Source organism: Podarcis tiliguerta, assembly GCF_965153285.1.
Source record: "Podarcis tiliguerta genome assembly, chromosome: 7".
In the NCBI taxonomy this organism is placed as follows: Eukaryota; Metazoa; Chordata; class Lepidosauria; order Squamata; family Lacertidae; genus Podarcis; species Podarcis tiliguerta.
In genome coordinates, this window is record NC_139540.1 from 2,873,035 (window position 1) to 2,899,457 (window position 26,423).

General features: G+C 48.6%; 1 protein-coding gene across 1 annotated transcript in view; it reads right to left on the bottom strand.

The window, feature by feature from the left end:
• ZC3H3 (zinc finger CCCH-type containing 3) overlaps positions 1–22,340 on the bottom strand; it is a 268,495-nt gene extending 246,155 nt beyond the window's left edge. Inside the window, exons 1-3 of the mRNA XM_083449010.1 lie at positions 22,158–22,340; positions 19,342–20,737; positions 16,977–17,173 (exon numbers count right to left, since the gene is read on the bottom strand). Coding sequence (XP_083305136.1) covers positions 16,977–17,173; positions 19,342–20,737; positions 22,158–22,326 — 1,762 coding nt within the window. The 5' untranslated portion in view covers positions 22,327–22,340. The remainder of the gene's footprint in view (positions 1–16,976; positions 17,174–19,341; positions 20,738–22,157) is intronic.
• Positions 22,341–26,423: the final 4,083 nt, after the last annotated feature.

Below are 26,423 nucleotides of genomic sequence, written 5' to 3' on the forward strand. Positions count from 1 at the left end.
GGAATCAGCTGGAGTCATATTAGGCTGCACACACAGACACACAAAAGCAGCTATGGCGTCTCCCACAAATTTCTACACTTTTAGACCACAACCCCCATCAGCCACAGGAGGTACAGCTGCTTGTGGAGCCCCAGGTGAAGAAGCGCACTGCTTTTCAGGCTCAATGTGGACATGTTAAAGGAGGCTGTCCCTTCAAGTAAGTAGCGGTATGAAACGGAAAGAGGAGAAAGGAGAGGAAACTCAACAGGTACCTTTTCATCCGGGTCCCTGGACCACAGCTTAAGAAGCGCTGGACTGGCAGGGTAAACAGATTCACAAGGACAAAGCCCCACAATATGTGGTCTGTCCCTCTCCAATTTCTGTGCTTCTTGCTGTTGACCCAGCCAGACCTGGGAGTGATCACAGTGGAAACAGAAAAGACCAATTGCATCTCTCTCTCTCTCTCTCTCTCTCTCTCTCTCTCTCTCTCTCTTGCCATGAAACAGAGCATAAAACAAGCTGCCCATACACACACAGACACACACACTTCCAAAAGAAAGAGGCCTGAACGCAGTGGCCTGGGAATTTACTGCCTGTCACAAGTGGGAGTTTAACATCTTGATTTCACGCTGATATTCTTCATTACTTTTTACAGCCAGATCTCTCTTGTTTATGTGGCCATTGCGGCATTCAGGCACCGGCTAACGCACCTTCGCTCAAAAACGTCTCCAGACGGAGGAGTGAAGAGGAGGAACTGCTCTGCCCCCTAGCCAAGGGTGGCCACTGCAGACACAGCCCCAAAGGTAGAGGCACGCCAGCCTTCCCACAAACAGCCCCCTAACGCTTCCTCAGCGAAGCAGGTACCATATTTTTCGCTCTATAAGACGCACCAGACCACAAGACGCACCTAGTTTTTGGAGGAGGAAAACAAGAAAAAAAATTATTCTGAATCTCAGAAGCCAGAACAGCAAGAGGGATCACTGTGCAATCCCTCTTACTGTTCTGGCTTCTGTGATAGCTGCACAGCCTGCATTTGCTCCATAAGACGCATACACATTTCCCCTTACTTCTTAAGAGGGAAAAAGTGAGTCTTATAGAGCAAAAAATACGGTACCTGTCCCCTTATCTTCCATGGTGCTTCCTCATTCCTCTCCAGCTCCTGATGAATGACAGGAGCCCCGATACGAATGCACCCACATGCGCACACACAAAATAGCACTTTTCTTTTAAAAACAACGGCAGAGAGGTAGAAGAAATAAAAGGACCAAATGGGTGCAAGGCAGGCCTGGTGCAAAAACGGTGATGGCGGAGGAGAGGAGAGATGCAGCCAGGCTCAAACCAGATGGGATGGTTCTTGGTGGGGTTTTTAATGCACACACAGAGAGAAAAGATTGCACGCCTGCTCCGGGTAGCGAGAGAAACATCCGCGTCTTTCTTGCATCCGACTGGCTCTCCACAATGAGCAAAGTTAATAGAAATATCTATCTTTGGTGGTGCAGGAGGCATTTGCATGACAATGGGCCGTGCTGCTCTATTGTTGGGTGGGTTTTATACAGCCGTAGGCCACAGGTGCAATTTGCTCTTTGTTGCACTGGAGGCATGGGATTGTATTGGGCTGGTTGGGCGTTTAACAGCAGCACACGCTCAGAAAGCTCTGCGCACCACGACTACATTGGCACTTGGGTGGCGGGAGAGCATGGTCATACCACACCAGGGATGGGCAAACAGGCCCAGGGTCCAAGTGCAGACCTCCAGGACTCTCTCTGGGCATGCACACCTCAGCGCCTCTGCTTCACAGCCTTCACAAATGTTTCTGCCTGGCTGGAATATATCCTTGGACTCTGAGAATGACTTCCGCTTGCCTGGGCGGAGAATAGAGAGCGGCTTGTCCGACTGTGCATAGAAGCTGACCTACTGTACACAGGTAGAACTGGGATTCGTTGCTCTGCCCACAATTGCATGTGGCCCTTAGAAGGTTGCCCAGAAGGGAATGTGGCCCTCGACCCCTGCCCTACTCAGGAGGACACAGGGAGGGAGGGGGGAAACAGTGTAGGAGGCAGCTGGGGAAGGACACTGTTTTGCCAGGACACAAGAGCTGCTGCACGTTAGGTGCTTCCAGGGGGAGAACACATGCTTGCCCAGTGTTTGAAATTCGCCAGGGGCATTTTGCAGCTGGCTATCGGCCACGTGTGAACCAAGTGAAGATGCCTGGCTGCCAAGTTGGTGCCCGACATCTCCACCACTTGGAGGTACATGCCTGGGGATCCTTGAATCTTGACTGTTTTCACACACTAGCAACGCATCCTGTAGAATTCTGTCCGTGATATTTTATCTGCACAATCAGAACGAATTTCAGGATCCAAAAAGTCATATTGAAAATTACGAATTTCAAGGTGCCTGGCCTAAAAATGGCAACAAGGCATTCCGTTTTGGCGACCGGAACCCCAGTTTAAGGAGCCATTTGGCGCCTAGCTCATATATCTGAGTTTCTAACACTGCCCCTGTTCAATTCAGAAGAAGAAGCGGAGGAAGAGGAGGAGTTTGGATTTGATATCCCACTTTATCACTACCCGAAGGAGTCTCCTTTCCCTTCCTCCCCCACAACAAACACTCTGTGAGGTGAGTGGGGCTGAGAGACTTCAGAGAAGTGTGACTGGCCCAAGGTCACCCAGCAGCTGCAGGTGGAGGAGCGGGGAATCGAACCCGGTTCACCAGATTACATGTCTACCGCTCTTAACTACTACACCACAATGGCTCTCCAGGAAAAGGTGCGTGGCTTCCTTTAGCCAAGTATCAAAGTCAAGGGAGAATCCTCAGGTGCATCTTGTGGGCATTACACACAGACACATGTGTGTGTGTGTGTGTGTGTGTGTGTGTGTGTATGCAGAATACTCAACAGGACCAGAATGTATTGCAATAGGCTTACAACAAGTATGACTAAAGCTGGGTATCACCCAGTAGGGCAGAGGAGAGGCACACCAGGATATAATGATCTATGAAGTGTTCTCTGGATCCGGTGAAAGGCTCGTCTAGTCCAGCCTCCAGTTCTCACACTGGCCAACCCGATGCCCCAATGAGAAACCAGCAAGCAGGACACAAAGCACAAGAGCCCTCTCTCCTCTTGCTGTCATTTCCAGCAACTGGGATTCAGAAGCATTGCTGCCTCTAACCGAGGTGGCAAAGTATAGGCCTCAATGGCTAGTAGCCATCCATAGCCCTCTCTTCCTCCATGACTTGGTCCAATTCTCTTTCAAAGCCATCTAAGTTGGTGGCCATCACTGCCCCCTCTGAAGTCGTGGCTGCAAAATGTGGGGTGGGAGGGAGGTTGTCTCTGTTGGAGCCCTGCTGTCTCCCTTCTTTCAGCAGACATGCACTCAGAGCATAGCTATCAACTTTTCCCTTTTCTTGCGAGGAATCCTATTCGGAATAAGGGAGTTTCCCCTTTAAAAAGGGGGAAAGTTGACAGCTATGACCCAGAGAGCAAATACACAGTTTGTGTGATCGGGAGTACAAGATGCAAAGACCAGGGGGTGCAGCTATTGCAAATTTATTAAGTGAAACGGTTGTCTATGAACCGGAAGCTGCAGAAAGAATGTGAAGCTCATTCAGTTCAACCTCAAAGGGGAAGCAGCTGGACGTACGCTGCACCCCTGAGTTCCCACCTTTCAAAGGCGAACTGCCCTAGACTAAGCCGAGCCTCCAGGAACGCTTGCATCTCCAGCCAACGTTGCACATTCCCTCCACCCAATCCGCAGCACTGGATGGATTTAGAATAACTTTTGGCTAATTTGTGGACTGTTCTGCTCTCTCTGCTCGGCACTTTTACAGTGTTGACACATGAACCCCCCCAGTCATGCGGGGCAAGATTAAAACATAGTCAAGTCAAAAAAAAACAACCCACAACCAAATCTATGTGTGTACTTCTGCCATTTTGGAAATAAATATACTATGGCCCATTACCACGTTTTTAAAAAGTCAAAAACCATTGATTATTCGGGAATAATTAATTAGTGCAGCTCTAACAATACATAAAATGGCTAGCCTCTGACTCTTCTGATAATTTATGCAAGATTAAAGTATCGCTGTCGTTGCCTTTTTTTTTCCCCCACTGCCTAATTCAGCGGTTTCTTTTTTCCTTAGGAAAGCAGGACTCTGGGATTTAACTGCTCTAATGCCCTTTTACGGTGTTTGGGGTAGTAAAATGCAAGAGACAGTACAACGCCAGGGAGGGAATGATGGATCACAGCCGCCGCCACCCTTACACACCAGGAAGAAGAGGGGGGGATAAATGGTAAAACACCCCCGTTAATGTTTGGAGGGAAGTGTAAATCCTCCGCTCTCCGTGATGCCCCCAATAGCTCACCAGCCCAACCATGTCTCACATGCTTGATTTCTCTTGCTGATAACACAGCTCGTTTCACATAAAACATGGGGGCACTGCTTCCACCCTAATATCTTCCTAAACAGCTGCATTACATGGGAGCCATTTTAGAGACTGTCACTAAATTAAGATCACCAATCAATGGTGAAATCCAGCCAAGGGAAAATTATGTTTGCAGCCAGAGCCCCGTGCTAGGTTAGCTGCTTTGATCAGGAAAACTCACGTTTTGTAAGGTTGCGAATAGGCACTGGTTCAGGGGATAGGGATGGGAGAACGGTCTCGCCATCCCTATGTGAAGGGTATTCCGTTAAAGGAATCCAGGGACTCAACTTGGTTTGGTCAACCCCTGAGAGCGGGTTGTGCCTGTGCCTGAGTCCAGGGGAGCATCTGGGGAGTGAAGAGAGTCTGTTCCCGGGCTTTTCACCTGCCTCAGGTGTTCACCCTTGGCTGACCTATGCTGGTGCCCTGGGTCAGCGCTACCTGCAAGGGTGCAGGGAGCTAGTCGAACCAGAGCCTATGCAACCACTCACTTTTCTGTAATCAATAAAGTTGTGGCCTAAATTCTGCCAAAACTAAAATTTGAGTCAAATGTGTGTTTATTTAGGGGGGAGGTCTCTGGGTCTGAACAAGCAAATAACTATCTCCAAACTGCAATCCGGATGTCAAGAGACGAACTTGCACAAAACTTTTCTCTTGCTGAATTCTGCTCCCGGCTCCAGGTCACATCCCTGCGGAAGGGGTCTTGAATCATCCGCACAAAAAAAGCAGGCCCAAAACATGCAATTATCTTAAGTTCTGCAACTGGAATAAACTCCGGACGTATGTGTTTTGATCCCACACAACTTCTGAGGATCCTGCAGAATATTTCCCCCCCAGAATCCAGTTGGCATAAAGAGGAACAGGAGGGAAAGGGTTAATGTAGAGGGGGTGGCAGAAAATTGTGCAGAGTTGCCAAGAGAAACAGGAGACAACAGAGTGAGAACCCAGCACGAAATATTCATATACCGCTTTGGACTTTTGCATCGCAACAATTAATAACTTTTTTTTTTTACTATTATCAAAAGTACTAATTATTACTGTTGCAGGAAGCAACAGTCACAGCCCTTGATGCTTCTATGCTTTTGGATAGGAGCTTGCAAATTATCTTTTGAGCCTCTCTGTAAAAACACCAGGACCCAGAATGCTGGCTCTCACTCCAGAGACCACTTCTACTTTAAGTGGGTGGGAATGTGGAACAGACCAGTCGCTGGTCATGAAACTCCTTCCCACGGGAGGTCAGACAGGCCCCATCTCGGATGAATTTTAGGCAGGCCTCAACAATATTTTTAATCCTTTAGGCTTTTAATTGTTGTAATTTTAGCCATTTTGGTTATTTGCTTTAATTCGACAGCCATAGAAGCACAGAACTGCAGAGTTGGACAGCATTCAATTTTATTTTACTGCAAACCACCTTAGGGGTCTTTCTCAAAGCTGAAAGGCAGCAGAAATGTACAATGCTGCAAATCATAGGGGAACCTTGCATGTAAGCAAAGTTGGGGTTCAAAAGGAGGAGCTCTCTGCTCAATTTAGTCACCATGCCATGGAAAGCTGTTGACAAGATGGAAGCTACGAAATAATGAAATGGGAAGAGGAGATGGGCTACTCCACAGTGAGAAGGTGGGGACTGGCATCTGCACCCACCCATCCCAAACGGAAGCCGCTCCAAGTTCCTCAAAAGACACTCAACTGTTCAAAGATGCTGGAAAGGGCATTTGTTGAAGGTAGTAGCGAGGGAGAGACTAGACAGGACGATGGTATTGCCGTGAAAACACAAATATGCAGACTGGAGGGACAAGGGGCACCCGGGGCAGAAAGCCGGCCAAGGTGTAGAAAACAGAATCACAGAACTGTAGAGTTGGAAGGGCCCCCCAAAGTCATCTAGTCCAACCCACTTCAATGCAGGAATCGTGGCCCACGAATTTGAGACCATCCGCTTAGCTTTGCAAGCGTGCCTGCAGTTTTGTTGCTGCGCCACTAGGAGGACAAACGCCATCCAAGAGATTTATGGAAGAGCAACAGAAACAAGGGATGCGGGTGGTGCTGTAGGTAAAAGCCTCAGCGCCTAGGGCTTGCCGATTGAAAGGTCGGCGGTTCGAATCCCCGCGGCGGGGTGCGCTCCCGTTGTTCGGTCCCAGCGCCTGCCAACCTAGCAGTTCGAAAGCACGTCAAAGTGCAAGTAGATAAATAGGGACCGCTTACTAGCGGGAAGGTAAACGGCGTTTCCGTGTGCGGCTCTGGCTCGCCAGAGCAGCGATGTCACGCTGGCCACGTGACCCGGAAGTGTCTTCGGACAGCGCTGGCCCCCGGCCTCTTGAGTGAGATGGGCGCATAACCCTAGAGTCTGTCAAGACTGGCCCATACGGGCAGGGGTACCTTTACCTTTACCTTTAACAGAAACAAAGAAGAGGAAAACGAGATTTAAAATCAAGATAGATGCTTAAAATAGAAGGCAAAACACACCCGGTATTTGGGAATTGCCCAGAACCCAGGGAAGGGAGGAGGCGAAAGGATCCCTTAGCAGAGCTTTCTGAAAACATCCTTCCGAGAGAGGCTCTCAAGCACGCTGGAACGGTCCCCCGTAAAGTGCCAAGGAAACCCAACACTGTCACCCCAGGAGGCTGACGTAAGAGGCGGCGGCTGGGGATCGTGGCCAAGTATGTGAACTTTCGCAGCTTTGAAAAGCGAGGGGGTCCCAAGCAGCTCCCTTACGGCATCGCTCCGCCGGGAAGAGCGCAATGATCTCTAAGCAAAGGCAACCTGTTTCTGAGAGCCATGGCTAGCAGCCATTTCGAGAGTCCCACTTTTCCAAGGGCAGAATGGCGGTGGGTTTGCAAACTCCACGGGGCAGCCAGAAGGTATCCAGGCAGGCAGGACTAAAAACAGGCCGCTAAGAATAGAGACATGTGCGAGACTAAGCCAAGCGTTGCACCCGATACAACAGACTTTCCCGTAACGGACGGAAAGGTGGGGAATAAGCATAGACTCTGCCTTACACTGGGTGAGACCACTGGCCCAGTACTGTCTAGACTGGCTGGCAGCAGCTCCCCTGAGTTTCAGGCCTGGGATAGCTCACTTAATCTCCAGGTTGTGGGTTCGAACCCCACATTGGGCCAAAGATTTCTGCATTCCAGGGGGTTGGACTGGATGGTTCCTTCCAACTCAACAGTTCTACGATTCTACCTGGGGAACAAGGTCAACAAGCACAGAGAAAAATAAAGGTTTTAAAAACAAACCAAAATAAGTAAGTCTAACCACATATTTATTTAAATGCCTCAGCCTCTCTCACACACCAGGATGTTATTGTATGTATTTTAATTTGCTTTTCTTCTCGCTGCCAAGCTCCTTGTGAACTCGATTCTAGGCTGCCATGCAAATGCCTAATATATATTTTGTAAATGAATATTTGTGTCTCGTTGCTGTTTTTTATATTGAAAAATAAATTCCAGTTATGTTTGCACAGCGCTAGAATGTTTTATTTACAGCAACTGCAATTTTTGGCAGCTGCCAAAAGGGGGGGGGCTGATCTAGCTTTAGCCATGCACAAAAAAATCATATTTACCTATGACTAATTGAACCAGGACGTGAGAGGCGCATCCCACCGAAAATAATGCCCTGCTAACTCAAGCAACATCCACATTTGGTTATTTTAAATTGTTTTCAATGCTGTAGCCTCCCCTGGGACCTTAGGGTGAAGGCCAGGTAATAAATAAATTACTACCATTATTTATAATAATTGTTATTATGTGCACTGAACTGACACCCTGAGACTTTTGATCCAGCAAAATTTTTCGCAGGCGGATTCTCTCTGTCTGCATCAAGGCAATGGGTACCCTACCAGAAAAAAAATGAGAAACACTTCCTTGCTCCACGAAGGCTAGCCATGAAAGTTTGCAGGTGAAAAACCTTTGCAGAATCAGGTCAAGACAACCGGAAGTGAAATTCTGAAAATGAGGCCAAATAAACCCCCACCGTGAACATCTTTTTAATATACTCAGTATGGAATTGAGACTTGCTTTCCCGTTTCTGTTTGAGACCGATTAGCCAGCCACGCACAGGAAAACAACATCTTCGTTTTGCACAGACGCACTCCCAACAGCAAGCTCGGGATTCTCGTTGTTTCAAGATACTATCTCGGCAATCTCAGCGTTTTCACTCCCTCATCTTCCGTCATTAGAAACTTGAGCATGAAACTGTAATTAACCTAAGCAATCCTCATTTACTGCAGATCTTGAAAGGGGCGGGAGGGGGGAGGGGTACTTGCGAAATTAACAATAGCGTGACACAGGCGGAGCACAATCCCTCGTCTCCTCCGCCAGCCCCACGGAATCGAAGGCGCGGCATGCAACTTGCAGCTGCGCTCCGGCAAACTTCCCCTCTCTGTATCTTGCATGTTCCTGCTGGGTTGCGCCTTCATATTTTCCCTTTCCAAAGGACATGTCCCTGCAGCAAAGGAATCGTGGATCTCTCTGATTCCCCAAACACAAGCATTCTGTGCTTATCCGTTTTTTGGGAACTCTTAAGCATCTAATAACCAGCTCCAATAAAGGCTTACACGAATCCCAAATTATGGGCTTCACATGCCCACCCACCCATATGCCATGTGGCACTTTCAGTTCTGCTCCCTTCACACAGGCTCCCTGAACCTGAAGTTCTCAACTGGGACGTCATGAAGCTTTAGTGCAAGGCAGAAAAAACTGCATACATGCAGTATCACTGTATTTTTAAGTGCATATGTACACTTAGAAGATGGGGAGACACACAACCACCTAGTCTGTCTGTGCAGTCTAAGGGGAGGAACAGAAAAATGTTTAAATTACCGCTGGTTCAGCTGAAATCGGGAGCATTGTTTGTTTGGGATTCTAGTGCACCAAATCGCAGGCATCTGAGTTTGACTGGGAGAGGGAAAAACTCACAGAACCAGTTACCAAAATCGCGACCGCCCTGTCATACGAGTTCCCAATCAGACGGCCCAGTGGCAAGTTGGAAAATAACCTGGGCTCCTCAAAGCTCTGACACAATGTCCAGATATTGGATTTAGCAATGCGACTGAGTTGGAAAGCAGGAAAGATGACCTGCCGTTCTCACGCAGAGCTACTCGAGATGCGCAGGACGGTAGGAGCATGGAGGGAAAGCCAACTCCCCGGTCCACACGGATCCTTCCATGTGCAAAAGTTATCCATCAAGGCAGAAGCCGGGTATTTTGCAGTTCCCTGGCACCAAGTGCTCTGGAAGCCAAGGAGACTTCTATTGCCTTTTAAATATTACACTATCAACAGCCTGCATCCTTCCACGCATGAACGAAGGCACGTCAGTTGTGCCTTGCGGGGGACATTACAAAGGAGGGACACACAGAAAAACACACGGCTCTTCTGGCACCTTTGTAATATTCTGCAATTCCCCACGGGCAAAGAGAGGCAGGCCACACTGCTGAACAATGCAGTTTTGAATTCAATTAAAGTGATTATCTGTTGTGCCAAATAAATTGTGTACAGCATATATCCTGTAGCACTTTACACCTTCGGGCTCATTATTTCCTAACTGTTTCCTCCTGTTTATGCGCTTTCAAATTAAATCGCTGATAATATGCGCCAAAATAAAAAATGAGCACACCTTGTCCGAAGAAAATTGATTCTCCTTTTCTCCTGAAGCGGGCGATTGCCAGGTTTTATATACTCGGTTCCTGGCGATCATTAGTAATTCAATTTTCTTTTTATTAGCCCCCTTATCTGCTGAGCAATATAGTGGCAGAGCTGACCTCTTTCGCACGGGTAAATGTTTAAAATCTTTTCCCTGATTAATTTTGCCAGTTAAGGAAAAGAGGAGAAATGGCCCGGCTCTTAGCCATCACAATGAATATAGCTTAATGTTGATTGTGATGGAATTTCTAATGCCAAGGAAATTGATTGAACGCAGCAATTATGCCGCAATACTAACTCAAGGGAAATGGGATAGTTTTCTCCTGGCCATAGTCTTTTGGTTATTTAAAACAATCCAATTTGCAAGGATAATTATATATTAGTGTTTTATCTGCCACTTGAAATGAACATGGGAGTTTTGATACTGGCCCAGCATTAGCAGGTTATTGCTGCAAATTACTTGATATCTGCTTTCTTTCACATAAAGAGGAAATTAGGCAATCAATTACCAGAAAAAGGTGGACGAGGGAGAATGCAAGGGGCAAGACTGCCCTCTACAGGTCAGAGGGGAGGAGGCGTCACGTGAGCCCTTGCTGGAATGAGGACGGTCCTGTCCTGGCTCTGTGGCTGTCAGTCAAAGAGTCTGGACGGGCACCAATCACACAGGGGGGGTCACACCCCCACAGGCACCCTCTGGAAAACACCGCAAGCAGCTGCCTGCCTGCACAAGCAAGGGAGCCTTTGCTAGCAGGCGACGCTAGAGAGAGAGGGAAAGCTGGGGGACAGAGGCGGCGGCAGCAGCACCGCGCCAAGGTGTTTGCTTTATAAAACCTCAAAAGAATCACCCCCGGGTCTTGTACCGAACACCCAAAGCTCCAGCAGATGTCAGCACAGTCGACGCAAGCGATCGGAGAAGCAGAGGGAATGTCACAGCATTGATTTTACTGGGGTGAGGAAAGGTTCACAACGCCCGGCCGCTCGAACGTGACCCCCCTCCACGCCGCTGCCCACTTGTTTCATTAAGGAACAAGACTCCCCCAGGGGCCCAGACCCTTGGCTGCCAGCGGCAGCGCCCCCTCCCCTCCAGCACCAAGCACCAGGCAGGATGAGACCCTACATCAGCCAGGCAAGCTGCCCCAATAAATGGTCTGCCTCGAGGTTTGTGTGCCACTCCAGATGTGACTCTCGTGCATACAAACAAGAGTAACGTATAATAATAATAATAATAATGAATTTTAGTTATACCCCGCCCTCTCCAGCCAAGACCAGGCTCAGGGCGGCTAACACCAAATATAAAAACAATTGATTGAAATACAGCTTAAAAAACAAGATTAAAATACAACATTAAAACATTAAAATGCAGCCTCATTTCAGTGGAAACTCAATCGAAAACTTTGGGGGGGGGGGATGAAAACGTCAAGTCTTCACCAAGGCCAACTATCCAGACTGGTCCTACATGGGCCAGAAAAAAGCCAGGGAAGTCCCCAAATAGGAGTTCAATCACAGAAGGAGAAAGGGAAAAAGAAAGAGGGGGAGGGAATCAAATTGACTCCAAGCCAAAGGCCAGGCGGAACAACTCTGTCTTACAGGCCCTGTGGAAAGAAATCAGATCCCGCAGGGCCCTGGTCTCGTGAGACAGAGCGTTCCACCAGGCCGGGGCCAGTGTTGAAAAGGCCCTGGCTCTGGCTAATCTGACTTCCTTAGGGCCCGGGACCACAAGGGTGTTGCTATTTATGGACCTTAAGGTCCTCCGTGGGGCAGACCGGGAGAGGCATAAAAGTGTCTTATAAGGATGCAGGATCTTGAGCATAGGTTTCCAGGCAATTTCAGACCTCCTTAGAGCACATGCCCCATTTGATATTTGCAAGCATGAAGAGCAAGATCTCCGATTCGTCGGAGGCCTGAACAGTTATCATCAGCCTGACCACAGAACGGAAGGATAATAATCTGTTAAGAATCCACCTCGACAAACCGTTCTGCAACTCCAAGCAGGGGTGGGGAGGTGGGCTTCTTGCCCCCTCTAGCAAAATATATTGCTGTTGATAGTCTATCCTGCTATTGGACACCCGCCACTTGGCCAACCTCCCGAAAAGACAGAAGGCGATTCACAGAAGCCAGATTATGCCAGCCTCCCACTGCCCCAAAAGTCACACCCAAGTACAGTGGTGCCCGCAAGACGAATGCCTCGCAAGACGGAAAACCCGCTAGGCGAAAGGGTTTTCCATTTTTCGATGCGCTTCGCAGGACGAATTTCCCTATGGGCTTGCTTCGCAAGACGAAAATGTCTTGCGAGTTTTGAGGGGTTTTTTCGCTCCCCACCCCCTTTTTCTAAGCCGCTAAACCGCTAATAGCCTTTTAGCAGCTAATCTGCTAATCCCTTAAGCCTTTAATAGCCGCTAATAGCCGCTAAACCGCTAATAGCGCTAATCCGCTAATAGGGTTGCTTCGCAAGACGAAAAAACCGCTAGACGAAGAGACTCACGGAACGAATTAATTTCATCTTGCGGGGCACCACTGTATCTAGACAAGCCCAGATGAAGGCTCAGTGAATTGGTTCACACCATGTTACACCAGAGGTTTGGGATGGCCTGGACCAGAAGTTGGCTTGCATCCGCATCCATGAAGACAGTGCGACATGTGAAATGGAGCCCCGCTGACCCCCCATTTTGCCCAACGGGAAGCAACACCCACAGGTGTCAGTTTTGCACACTCTTGAAGCCACCATAAATCCAAATGCTCCCCTTCAACACACTGAACTTATCAACACAAAGGTCTGGCAAACAACTTGCACACACACAGAGGTCACACAACATTTTTGTTTGTTCCTGTTTCGTCCAAAGCAAAAAAAAAAACTGTGGCGACCAGTTAGGGAAGAAGTCGTGATATTAAACTGCAGCTTAAAGTTGGTTTGATATCCTGATTTGTTCCACTGCTGGCAACCAAGGCTTCTTGTTTGGGACCATAAAAAAGAAAACTTTGGCGTGATAATAATCTGACATTAAGTGACTTGCTAGACAAAAATGTCCCCAAGCAACTTGCAAAATATTTATAAGCATAAGCAAAAATACATTCTAATATACCGTATTTTTCCGTCTATAAGATGCCCCCACGTATAAGACGCCCCCTATTTTCGGGGACTCGGATTTAAGAAAATGGGGGAAGACACTATCCGTGTATAAAACGCCCCCTAATTTTGGACATTATTTTGGGGGGGGGGGGTCTTATACATGGAAAAATACAATAAATACCTTTACAGAAAACGCATGCAATTCATTAAAAGTCCACAAACCAACACCACTAGCCATACAAGCATCAAAAATCTTCACAGGCCCAACTAACATAAAACAACATAGTAATGAAGGGAAAGGTAAGTTTTTACCAGATGCTGAAAATATGTCAATGAAGGACCCAGAAGGAGTTCGGTGGGTAGAGTTTTGTGCAAACGGGGTGACACAACTGAAAAGACTTATCCTCTGAGCCTTCCTCAAAGGAGGATCCTGGAGAATCATAGAATTGTAGAGTTCGAAGGGACCCCAAGGGTCATCTAGTCCAACCCCCTGCAATGCAGGAATCTCAGCTAAAGCTTCCATGACAGATGGCCATCCAACCTCTGCTTAAAACCTCCAAGGAAAGAGAATCCACATCCTCCTTTCTTGGAGCTTGAAGACATTGGTTCGAGTCCTACCATCCGGAGCAGGAGAAAACAAGCTTGCTCCATCTTCCATGGAACAGCCCTTTGAATATTTGAAGGTATCTATCATATCTCCTCTCTTCTGAGCTAAACATACCCAGTTCCTTCAACCGTTCCTCATCAGGCTTGGCTTCTAGACCCTTGATCACCTTGGTTGCCCTCCTCTGCACATGTTCCAGCTTGTCAACATCCTTCTTAGACTGTGGTGCCCAGAACTGGACACAGTATTCCAGGTATGGTCTGACCAAGGCAGACTAGAGTGGTACTATGACTTTCCTTGATCTGGACACTAGACTTCTGTTGATGCAGCCTAGAACAGCATTCGCTTTTTTTGCTGCTGCATCACACTGCTGGCTCACGTTAAGCTTGTGTCCCAAGAAGAGCCCCAAGTGTATATCTTTCACTTTCTGATTTGAGTTACTCTTTTTGCAAACAGAGTAGTGACAGGGTTGCATGCACAGGCAAAAGTCCCCATCATATATTGGTTTAATAACCCAATACAGTGGTGCCCCGCAAGACGAATGCCTCGCAAGACGGAAAACCCGCTAGACGAAAGGGTTTTCCGTTTTGGAGGTGCTTCGCAGGACGAATTTCTCTATCGGCTTGCTTCCTGGGATTCCTGGGATTTTTTTTTCGCTCCCCACCCCCTTTTTCTAAGGCACTAAGCTGCTAATAGCCTTTTAGCAGCTAATCCGCTAATCCCTTAAGCCTTCAATAGCCGCTAATAGCCGCTAAACCGCTAATAGCGCTAATCCGCTAATGGGCTTGCTTCGCAAGACGAAAAAACCGCTAGACGAAGAGACTCACGGAACGGATTCTTTTCATCTTGCGAGGCACCACTGTATACAAAAACATCGGAATGAGTGCTTCCACCCTGTGGGTCATGAAGCCTGTGCAGGTGGGTCATGGGTTATAAGCAAACCCCAAAATAATTATTTCTTGCAATCCCTAATGGTTGTGATTAATACCTCTTGCATATTTTTGTTTTGTTGGCATATTTTAATATTTTAACCTTACATTTCAACCCTTGGGAACTGCTTGTTGGCAGCAGAGAAGAACTAAGGCAGGAGTATGCGGCCTAAGGCCCGGGGGCCAGATCCAGCCCAATCGCCTTCTCAATCCGGCCCACAGACGGTCCGGGAATCAGGATGTTTCTACATGAGTAGGATGTGCCCTTTTATTTAAAATGCATCTCTGGGTTATTTGTGGGGCATAGGAATTCATTCATTCACCCCCCCCCCCAAAAAAATATAGTCCAGACCCACATGGTCTGAGGGACGGTGGGCTGGCCCATGGCTGAAAAAGGTTACTGACCCCTAAACTAAGGCATGGGTAGGCAGACTAAGGCCCGGGGGCCGGATCCAGCCCAATCACCTTCTAAATCTGGCCTGTGGATGGTCCAGGAATCAGCATGTTTTTACATGAGTAGAATGTTAGGGAGCATTCAGGACTGATTCCAACATTCTTTGTAACAGCCGGATCCTATGTGAGCCTGCTCAGAAGTAAGTCCCGCTGAGTTCAATTCGACTGACTCACAGGTGTTTAGAACTGCTGCCTAAAAAGTCAGAAGTCACACATGTCCACATGTCAAAGACTCAAAAGTATGGAGGAAAGGAGTGTGGGAAGTTTATTCTTGAAAAGAAGTCACACATAATAGTTACCGGCGCAGCCGCCTCTTTTCAGAACTGTGAAACTGCCAGAAGATTACAAGTGTTCCACACTTGGCCAACCCTCAGGAAACCGCTACAAAAACCACCCAGTTGCCAAGAAATTCCAGGATGACACTTCCCAAAATACTCCCTGGTTAAGAGTCTGCCTCTTTAGTGTACTTAGCTGCTGATAAATCAACACGTATACAGGTGGAGTGACAGCAGCGAGAAAATGAACGACAAAGTGTGATGCGCTACAAAACGCAGTCGCTTCTTCCTAAAAGCAAAACGACGCTAGGTTTTTAAAGTTTTCTTAACTTTGCCAAACACATTAAAGAGTGCATAACTACCTCAAATTTCTCAAGGGTGTTAGGCTTGGTTTTACAACATTTACTTGGATTAATTCCATACGAGGAACTGAGCATCCTGGAGACACCAGAACGATTTCTAGAACCCTTTAACAAGCAAACAAGGCGCTCTGGCATTTGTGTGCAACGCTTCAGCGTTTTTTAATCCAAAAAATAATAATGCCCCGCATTCATCAGACTTTTTATAAATAAGCGTACATGATTACTTCACACCAACTTGGCACTCAAGATGCTGACTGGGCCCAGAGGGACTCCTAACCCAAAGCACTACCAGGTTGCAGGCGGCTGTTTTTTCATTGAATTATCCTGCCCATACCATCTAGGAAGTTCACAAATCAGTAAAATGCAATCTAGCTCCATTCCCTCCCACAGCACCCCAACCCCCAGCTGGTATTAGAAACTGAGATATGTTAAGCTAGGAGCCAAATGGCTCTTTAAACCAGGACCACAGTCACTAAAATGAAATGTTTAGTTGCCATTTTGGGGCCAGTCGGCTCAAAAGTTGTGCCAAAGGCACAGAATGCTCAAAAAAATGGAGCGAGTTACGGTTCAGTTGGGCTGGAAAAGCAAATCGGTGGCTTACACTGCCGGCTTTCCAGGAAAAAACTCACACAGAGGCCATGGCCAAGGGCCAAGCCACATGAAGAAGACAAAGAAGAAGAAGAAGAAGAGGAGGAGGAGTTTGGATTTGATATCCCGCTTTATCACTACCCGAAGGAGTCTCAAAGCGGCTAACATTCTCCTTTCCCTTCCTCCCCCACAACAAACACTCTGTGAGGTGAGTGGGGCTGAGAGACTTCAAAGAAGTATGACTGGCCCAAGGCATAGCTGTCAACTTTCCTTGTGAGGAATCCTATTCGGAATAAGGAAATTTCCCTTAAAAAATGGGAAACGTTGACAGCTATGGCCCAAGCAGCTGCATGTGGAGTAGCGGAGACGCGAACCCGGTTCACCAGATTACGAGTCTACCGCTCTTAACCACTATACCACACGTAATATACGGAAGCACACATGACCAATATGTGCAACCACAATCCAGTTTTTAAATCTTTGTTAGGGAAAGGAGTCTTGCAGCCAGGTCTCCAAATCTTCCAGCAGAGTTGGCCAAAGCAAGACAGAGAATCTCAACCAGCACCATGCTTCTCCGAACCAGACCAACAGGAGTTCCCAGGACAAGGCGCTGGTGTATTAAAAAGCACAACAGTAAACCAAGAAACAGAAGCTTGTTCTTACCTTCCTTGGCCAAAAGGTGGGTCCGGGATGCCAGCGGCCGGCGCAGCCTGTGCTTGCCAATCTGCACCAGGCCTTTGGATCCGGCTTTCCTGGCAGTGGGCGATCCCCTTCCCCGAGGGGAGTTCCTTTTCCTGAGACAATAGCGGCTTCTCAGAAGCACAGTAGGGAAGGACGGGCTCCTCTTATCAGTCGGGGAGCTGGAAGGACAACAGAAGCAGTCACTATGGTGTAGTCCTCAAGCACATCACACTCCAACCATGAGCAGATTCATAGGGCATTCTCACATGGGGGGGGGGCTCTCAGCCCAAACCCCTTTCATGTGATCAGGGCTCCGGGCAGCTGCAGGAATGATTCAACCCAGCCGCCTCATAGAGAAAGGTGACTCAAAGACATTCACAGATGAATGGAGCTTCATCCACCGATGGCTCCACCTTCCAGGTCCATCTTACAAAAAGTTATATGTTCTGTATATTTATACTGTTCAGCAGTATAGTGTATAGTATACTAGTATAGAATTGATGCTTTTGAACTACGGTGCTGGAGGAGACTCTTGAGAGTCCCATGGACTGCAAGAAGACCACCCGATCCATTCTGAAGGAAATCAGCCCTGAGTGCTCACTGGAAGGACAGATCCTGAAGCTGAGGCTCCAAGACTTTGGCCACCTCATGAGAAGACTCCCTGGAAAAGACCCTGATGTTGGGAAAGATGGAGGGCACAAGGAGAAGGGGACGACAGAGGACGAGATGGTGGGACAGTGTTCTTGAAGCTACCAGCATGAGTTTGACCAAACTGCGGGAGGCAGTGGAAGACAGGAGTGCCTGGTGTGCTCTGGTCCAGGGGGTCACGAAGAGGCGGACCCGACTAAACAACAACAACAACAACAACAGTATAGTGTTCATTACCAAGAGGTGCTGGTAAAATAACAACAGGCACCAGCCCGTCTTTCCAACGCTGCACTAAAAAGTGGTGCAGGGGGACCAATAATCCAAAACCTCAAGTTCTGTAGTTGCAATAAGTTGCACCAGAAGACTGAATGTTACTTGGTTTTTGTGGAAGAAATTGTGCAAAATCTGATCTACATGTTTAGCCCTGCAAGCTAGAATCAAAGAACATCGGGGCGTGGGGTGGAATACATGGAAGCAGAGGGTTAGGGACTAGGGACCACAAGAAAGAACTACGAAATACACTTAAGGGTAGATATTTGAAGGCAGCCACCCTAAAACCTCACACAGGCGATGAATCACTTGTCTGAATGTTCCATGCACATGGACAGTTAGCACACCAGGGAATAGCTTAGGCTACAATCCTTCACCCTGGCATGCTAGCTTTCTATAGGAAGGATGTTTCAGATGTGAAGAACAATGCACTCATGCGCTCCCAATACCTGCATTCTGAAATGGTACATGCCCTTAAGTGTTCTTTCTGTAGAAAGCTGCACCTAAGACTCTGGACTTCAGGCCAGGGGGGAAAATAACCAGGTACTATATGAACTGCTAGAAATTAGAATCAGCTGGAAAAAATTGGGAAGCATTTTCCCAGCTAGAGTGGATCCCACAGTTGTCATGAATTTGCTCGCTGCTTTACCCACCCAGACACATCTAGTGCCCCAAACATACAATCCACCTGAACTCTCATCCCCAGGCCCTGACAGAGCTCATTCCACACTTTGCAATGCAAAAACAAATGTTTTCATGTGCCCCAGCAGCTGCATTGGAGTGGTAAGCATTACTATAGGGCAGGCACGTTCAACTCCCAAGAGACTGCCATCTACTCACATTATAAAAATACTGGCTGTGATCTACCCATTGTTAAAAAGGTAAAGGTAAAGGTACCCCTGCCCGTACGGGCCAGTCTTGCCAGACTCTGGGGTTGTGCGCTCATCTCACTTAAGAGGCCGGGAGCCAGCGCTGTCCGCAGACACTTCCGGGTCACGTGGCCAGCGTGACAAGCTGCATCTGGCGAGCCAGCGCAGCACACGGAACGCCGTTTACCTTCCCGCTATAAAGCGGTCCCTATTTATCTATTTGCACCCTGGTGTGCTTTCGAACTGCTAGGTTGGCAGGCGCTGGGACCGAGCAACGGGAGCGCACCCCGCCACGGGGATTCGAACCGCCGACCTTTCGATCGGCAAGTCCTAGGCGCTGAGGCTTTTACCCACAGCGCCACCGGGTCCCATTGTTACTGACAGTCAAAGCTGTTGAGCTTTTTTGTGTAGGGGGGGAGATCACTAAGCATCACACGATCAACCGCGATCTACCATAGATATCCTGCGATCCACCGGTAGATCACGATCCACCTGTTGTTGGACATGCCTGCTCCAGGAGAAAGTCTTGGGAATTTCTCCCAACGCAACCAATAACTTACCATGCATTTCCCTTCCTCTTGATGATTTTGGTCCGGCTCTTCAGTTTGTAACCAAAAAACCCACTATTCCCAGAGGGTGATCTCGGGCTGCCATGACCAAGAGGCCCACGTCTCACAGTCTGAAGGGAAGCGCCAGCTCCCACAGAAGGAGAAACTCCAAGCCCAACACATTCCTTACGCCGCCACGTGAACGCAGAGGTGGATGGAGACGGAGACAGCGGGAGACTGGAGGCCTTCCACTTGTACAGGCTGGAAGAAATCCCCAGCTTGGACTGCGGGTTGGACTTCTTTTGCTTTGCTCCCAATTCCCCCTTCGGGAGTAACTTGGGACTTCTCTCTGCACCCACAGCAAACTTGCGCGCATTTTCAGAGGCTCTGGGAGCAGCCCATTTTTTCACAGTACGGGGCGATTTGCTCGGATTCGCCACCCACGTGTAGTTGTTCCTCCTGAACTTTGGAGACTTGATGGAGGCCGGCGAGGTAGGGGCTCCATGGAGAGCAGGTGCTGAATGTTTGTCTTTGGAGAGGCTCGTCCCAACAGCTGAAGGAGCTTCCCAAGTTGAAGCAGCAGCAGAGTTCTCAGCAAGCGTCAGAGCGCTGGGCTTCTCCGTCGCTGCAGGCGTTTGCTGCGAACTACGCAGGGCTGAAACCTCTGGTGCTGGTTTCTTCCTCACCAACAGACCACTCGCTTTATGATCAGGCAATGTCAGGGGCTGCTGCTGAGGCTCAGATTTCAACGTGACGGCGCTCTCACTGATAGTCCTGCCCAAGTCCGGGGCCGATTCCGATGCACCCTGAGCAGAAGGCCCCTTCCAACACTCGGCAGGCATGTCAACTTTCTCCTTAGCAAAGGCCTTGCAATGCAGCGAGTGAGGCAAGGTGGAGGGGCTCAGTGCTTTAGTCTTTTTCGAGCCAGCACCCGAAGGCCAAGCAGTCCTGCTCACACATCCTCTAGACACAGCTGGGCCTTCTGTTGCTTCCGCAGAGCTCAGATGGGATCCTGGGGCAGCAGTGCTGGCCGCTGCCGAGCCAGCCTGCACCCCCACAACGATATTGCCGTCTGCACTGAGGCTTACACTTCTTCCCGAGAGCACGGCCTGTGGCTCAGTTGCCTCAGGGCTTGCGTGGCTCAGGCTGGTCCGAGAAGCACTAGCAGAAACGCTGGTTCCAGAACAAAGTGCTGGCCGAGGCGGGACATTGACTAGAGAATATTTCTTTCTCCAGGCATTAGGACCACTCTGGCGAGGCTGAAAATCTCTCTGGGTTTGCTGGGAATATCTAGCAGAGAAAGCAGTACTGCTAAAGGCGGGCGGCCTGGGATTCTGCCACTGAGGTGCTGGGGCAGGTGGAGCAATTGGTGTATTCCCATGGATGTTTTTATGGTTGTTGATGAGACCTAGAAGGAGAGAAGGAAAAGATTCCATTAGTTATGACTTCAAGCATCCCTCCAGCAGCACCTTGAAGGATTTGCAACACGATTTTATTTCCAAACCAAGACATATCCCACATAGATCGGCATCATGCATGTTTCTGCAGGATGTAGAAGTCTGTAAGAAGTCATAATCCGTCCCACCCGAACGAACAGAACATATGAAGCCCCATTACAATACAAAAAAATCATCTTCAACCAAACCCAAATAGATTTAAACTTACCTGCCCCAACCTTGTGCTGGTTAACCATAACCTCCAAAAGCTAGCCCAAAAAGAGAGAGGGAAGAAATGCTGTGGTGCATCTGCAGCAGCACAACCAGACCCCTTCATCTGCCTCAGCTGCAACAAAACATGTCTCTCCCCTATCAGTCTCTACAGCTGGCGCTATAACTCTCCAACTGTCTGACTTCACCCCCAAGGGCTCTCTCCTCCACCGTCTCCCGAGAAAGACAGATGCCAACCTATAAATTTAGTTTTAATTCCATCAATGTCTATCTGTTTTTCAGTTACTGGTTCCCCAACTCCCTCCCCCCCCCCCCCCGCTTTTATGTTTTCAGTGCTTTTTATCTGTAAGCCGCCTTGAGTAAATAATAATCACAATATCGTGATTAAAACTGCCATTAGTGTTGCTATCATATCAAAACATGATATACAGTGGTACCTCGGGTTAAGAACTTAATTCGTTCCGGAGGTCCGTTCTTAACTTGAAACTGTTCTTAACCTGAAGCACCACTTTAGCGAATGGGGCCTCCCGCTGCTGCTGCGCCGCCGGAGCACGATTTCTGTTCTCATCCTGAAGCAAAGTTCTTAACCCGAGGTACTATTTCTGGGTTAGCAGAGTCTGTAGCCTGAAGTGTATGTAACCTGAAGCATAAGTAACCCGAGGTACCACTGTGATACTATTGTTGGAGCAATGATAATAATATCAATGTGTCGTATTGAAGAAGAAGAATGTAATAATAATAATAATAATAATAATAATAATAATAATAATAATATAGTAAGCCCCTTGGGGCAGGGACAGGAGTTGAACTGCCCTGAGACCTCTGGGTATAGGGCGGTATATATATTCAATTAATAATAATAATAATAATAATAATAATAATAATAGTAAGCCCCTTGGGGCAGGGACAGGAGTTGAACCGCCCTGAGACCTCTGGGTATAGGGCGGTATATATATTCAAATAATAATAATAATAATAATAATAGAGTAAGCCCCTTGGGGCAGGGACCAGAGCTCAAGCACCGCCTGCCAGGAAAGGCAGCCAGGGCAGAGGCGCTCCCACAGGCAGGCAGGCAGGGCCCCCTCCCATGCCCCTCGCCCCCCTCCCCTCAGGCACAAGGGGCCTGGTGAGGGGGGCCCCCCGGACGCCTGAGTCCCTCACCTTGAAGCAGGCGAATCTGGCGCCTCAGCTGCTCCTTCTCCTCCATCCCCGGCTCTTCCGGCTCTTCCCGCTGCTGCCTCAGCCGGCAATTCCTCGCCTCCCTGCTCCTCACGTCACTGCTGCGCGTCGCCTCCAGGCCCACAGCTCCGTCCGCTTCCGTGTACGTCATCGCTCCGCGCGCCCGGCGGTCTTCTTTCTTTTCCTTCCAGGAGATATTCGTGCGGCCACACACACTTCCGGTTTCCACTCGAGCGCGGCTACGAAATGCGAGGACGCGCAAAAAGCGCGGCGCCGAACGAGACCGGCGATGCTTCTACCTACGCAGGGCACTCGGGATTGGTCGCTGCCGCCACTCACTCACCCATCATCCCCGCCTCAGGCCCTGCCGATTGAGAACCGGAAGTTTTCTTATGCAATTCATTAAACCCTGCGGCGCTCGGGCTTTGGATTTGACTGACCTCTGTGTGATTTGCGTGGCTGCGCTTTCCACGCTTTGCCTAAGGCTGGCAGGCAGCTCCACTTTCCTGGCAGAGTCCTGCTGTCAACGGGGGTCAGCCAGGTGCCTCCAGGGGAACCCACAAGGAGGACCCGAGCGCAGTTTTGGGGATTCCCAGAAAATAGAATTGTAGAGTTGGAAGGGACCTCCCAGGGTCATCTAGTCCAACCCCCTGCAATGCACTCAGGCAGAGACTAGCGCTTACTTGTGTGAGTGCCTGGAGGCGGTTGGAGGATGGATGGCGGCTAACAGATTGAGGTTGAATCCTGACAAGACAGAAGTACTGTTTTGGGGGGACAGGAGGCAGGCGGGTGTGGAGGACTCCCTGGTCCTGAATGGGGTAACTGTGCCCCTGAAGGACCAGGTGCGCAGCCTGGGAGTCATTCTGGACTCCCACCTGTCCATGGAGGCGCAGGTCAATTCTGTGCCCAGGGCAGCTCCATCTGGTAAGCAAGATGAGACCCTGCCTGCGAAACCGTCTCACCAGAGTGGTGCATGCTCTGGTTATCTCCCGCTTGGACTACTGCAATGCTCTCTACGTGGGGCTACCTTTGAAGGTGACCCGGAAACTGCAATTAATCCAGAATGCGGCAGCTAGACTGGGGACTGGGAGCGGCCACCGAGATCATAGAAGAAGTATCACATAACACTGGTCTTGAAAGACCTACATTGGCTCCCAGTATGTTTCCAAGCACAATTCAAAGTGTTGGTACTGACCTTGAAAGCCCTAAACAGTCTTGGTCCGGTATACCTGAAGGAGCGTCTCCACCCCCATCATTCAGCCCAGACACTGAGGTCCAGCTCTGAGGGCCTTCTGGTGGTTCCCTCCCTGCAAGAAGCCAAGTTACAGGGAACCAGGCAGAGGGCCTTCTTGGTGGTGGCACCCACTCTGTGGAATGCCCTCCCACCAGATGTCAAAGAGAAGAACAACTATCAGACTTTTAGAAGACATCTGAAGGCAGCCCTGTTCAGGGAAGCTTTTAATGTTTGATGCATTACTGTATTTTAATATTTTGTTGAAAGCCGCCCAGAGTGGCTGCGGAAGCCCAGCCAGATGGGCGGGGTATAAATAAATTATTATTATTATTATTATTATTATTATTATTATTATTATTATTACTTGTGCTGCCTCCGGCTGGGAACGGCAGATGTAGCTGTCGTGGCTAGCAGCCCTCACCACCAGGAGTCCCAGACATTCAATGTAGCTGAGATGCTGCCGGATTCCAGGCAGATAAAATAAAGTCCTTCTTCACCCAGCACACAGAGTTAACCTGTGGAACTCAATGCCTCAGGAGGCAGTGACGGACACCGAATTTGGATGGCTTTAAAAGAGTGCTGGGCAAATCCATGGAGGGCTATCGGTGGCTACTAGGCACAACGGCTATGGCATTCATGGTCTGTTTGTTTTTATCTGTATGCTCTATTTTACATAAGATGCATACTATTGTCACGGGTTTTGAGGGAGGTCAACCACCTGGATCAGGCAACCCCAAACTCCGCCCTTCAGATGTTTTGGGACTACAATTCCCATCATCCCTGACCACTGGTCCTGTTAGCTAGGGATGATGGGAGTTGTAGTCCCAAAACATCTGGAGGGCCGAGTTTGGGGGTGCCTGATATGGATGGCGCCCTGAGTACCTTCCAGTTCTTGAGCTCCTGTAGAAAATGAGGGTGAGACTCTTAATAGAAGAGGTTGCTGAACTAGTTATTTTTTTATATATAATATTTTTATTATGTCTTTTACATAGAAAAAAGGAAAAGAAAAAACAAAATACAAGAATAAAAAGAAAAACAGATAAAAACAATTCCATTTTCATAGTATTTCTTACATTTGCTTGTTTCCCAGACTTCCCCACACCTCCCCTAACTGTATTCCGATTCAAATGTTTAATCAGCAAATCCCTTCCCTCTATCTTCTCTTAATCTTTATCTTAATATATTAAACCATTAATTCTTCATCTTTTAACCTTCAATTTTTCCATACTCCTTCACCACATTATTGCTAATAACCTTTTAACCTCCCTCCGATGTCATTCTAACATTCATTAATTTTATAATATTTCTGTAAATAGTCTTTGAATTTCTTCCAATCTTCCTCCACCGTCTCTTCTCCCTGGTCTCTGATTCTGCCAGTCATTTTTGCCAATTCTATGTAGTCCATCACCTTCATCTGAGGTTGCTGAACTAGTTTGATGAGCTCATTGTAAGACCTAGCCGCTTGTGTCCTCAGCATCATCACAAAAGAATGAGTTGGGCTGCAAGAACTGCAACTGAGTGATGGTGTCCTCCAGGCTAAGAGGGGGGCCTTTCCTGCACCCCCTTTCCTAGCTGCTAGGTAGGAGAACGATAGCCAATATGGGATCACAGAATCGTAGAGTTGGAAGGGACCTGGAGGGTCATCTAGTCCAACCCCCGGTAATGCAGGAATCTCATCTAATCTCGTGCATGGCAGATGGCCAGCCAACCTCTGCTTAAAAACCTCCAAGGAAGGAGACTCCACCACCTTCTATCCCATGGTCAAACAGCTCTTACTGTCAGAAAGGTTTTCCGTATGTCAGTCAGAATCTCTGTTCTCGTAAATTGAAGTCATCAGTCCGAGTCCTACCCTCCAGAGCTGGAGAAAACAAGCTTGCAACCTCTTCCATGTGCCAGCCCTTGAGATATTCAAAGATGGCTATTAAACCACAGAGCCTAGAACTTGCCGATCAGAAGGTCGGCGGTTTGAATCCCCATGACGGGGTGAGTTCCCGTTGCTCGGTCCCTGCTCCTGCCAACCTAGCAGTTTGAAAGCATGTTAAAGTGCAAGTAGATAAATAGGTACCGCTCCAGTAAACGGGAAGGTAAACGGTGTTTCCATGCGCTGCTCTGGTTCACCAGAAGCGGCTAAGTCATGCTGGCCACATGACCCGGAAGCTGTACACCGGCTCCCTCGGCCACTAAAGCGAGATGAGCGCCACAACCCCAGAGTCAGTCACGATTGGACCTAATGGTCAGGGGTCCCTTTACCTTTATCCTATCTCCTGTTGTCTTTGTCCATGGAGTTTTCTTGGCAGGGATACTGGAGTGGCTTGCTGGTTCCTGCTCCAGGTTGGACAGTGTTCTCGAGTGCTCACTGAGGCTGAGGCTCCAAGGCTTTGGCCACCTCATGAGAAGAGAAGACTCCCTGGAAAAGACCCTGATGTTGGGAAAGATGGAGGGCGCAAGGAGAAGGGGACGACAGAGGATGAGATGGTGGGACAGTGTTCTCAAAGCTACCAGCATGAGTTTGACCAAACTGCGGGAGGCAGTGGAAGACAGGAGTGCCTGGCGTGCTCTGGTCCAGGGGGTCACGAAGAGCCGGACACGACTAAACAACTAACCAACAACAACATATGTCAAACATATGTCAGGAGTGCTCTGATGGTGTTTCCTGCTTGGCAGGGGGTTGGACTCGATGACCCTTGTGGTCTCCTCCAACTCTATGATTCTATGAACATCTCCTCTCAGTCTCCTCTTTTCCACGCTAAACATATGCAGAACCTTCAACCGTTCCTCATCAGGCTTGGTTTGATCCGAGTTGGAAACACTGTGGAGACACAGACTTGCTTACTCTGTGCTGGAACCAAAGCTGTTCCTAATGGAGAAGTGAGATCTGCTGGGGTGCGAATGCCGTTAAACCCCCACCCAGCCAACTTATGCTTGGGTTGTATACGTGTGCAAACAAAACCATATACCCAAAGACGCCACAATCCTCTCCGCTGACCTTCGATTAAGTTCTTGGAAGCCCAGGA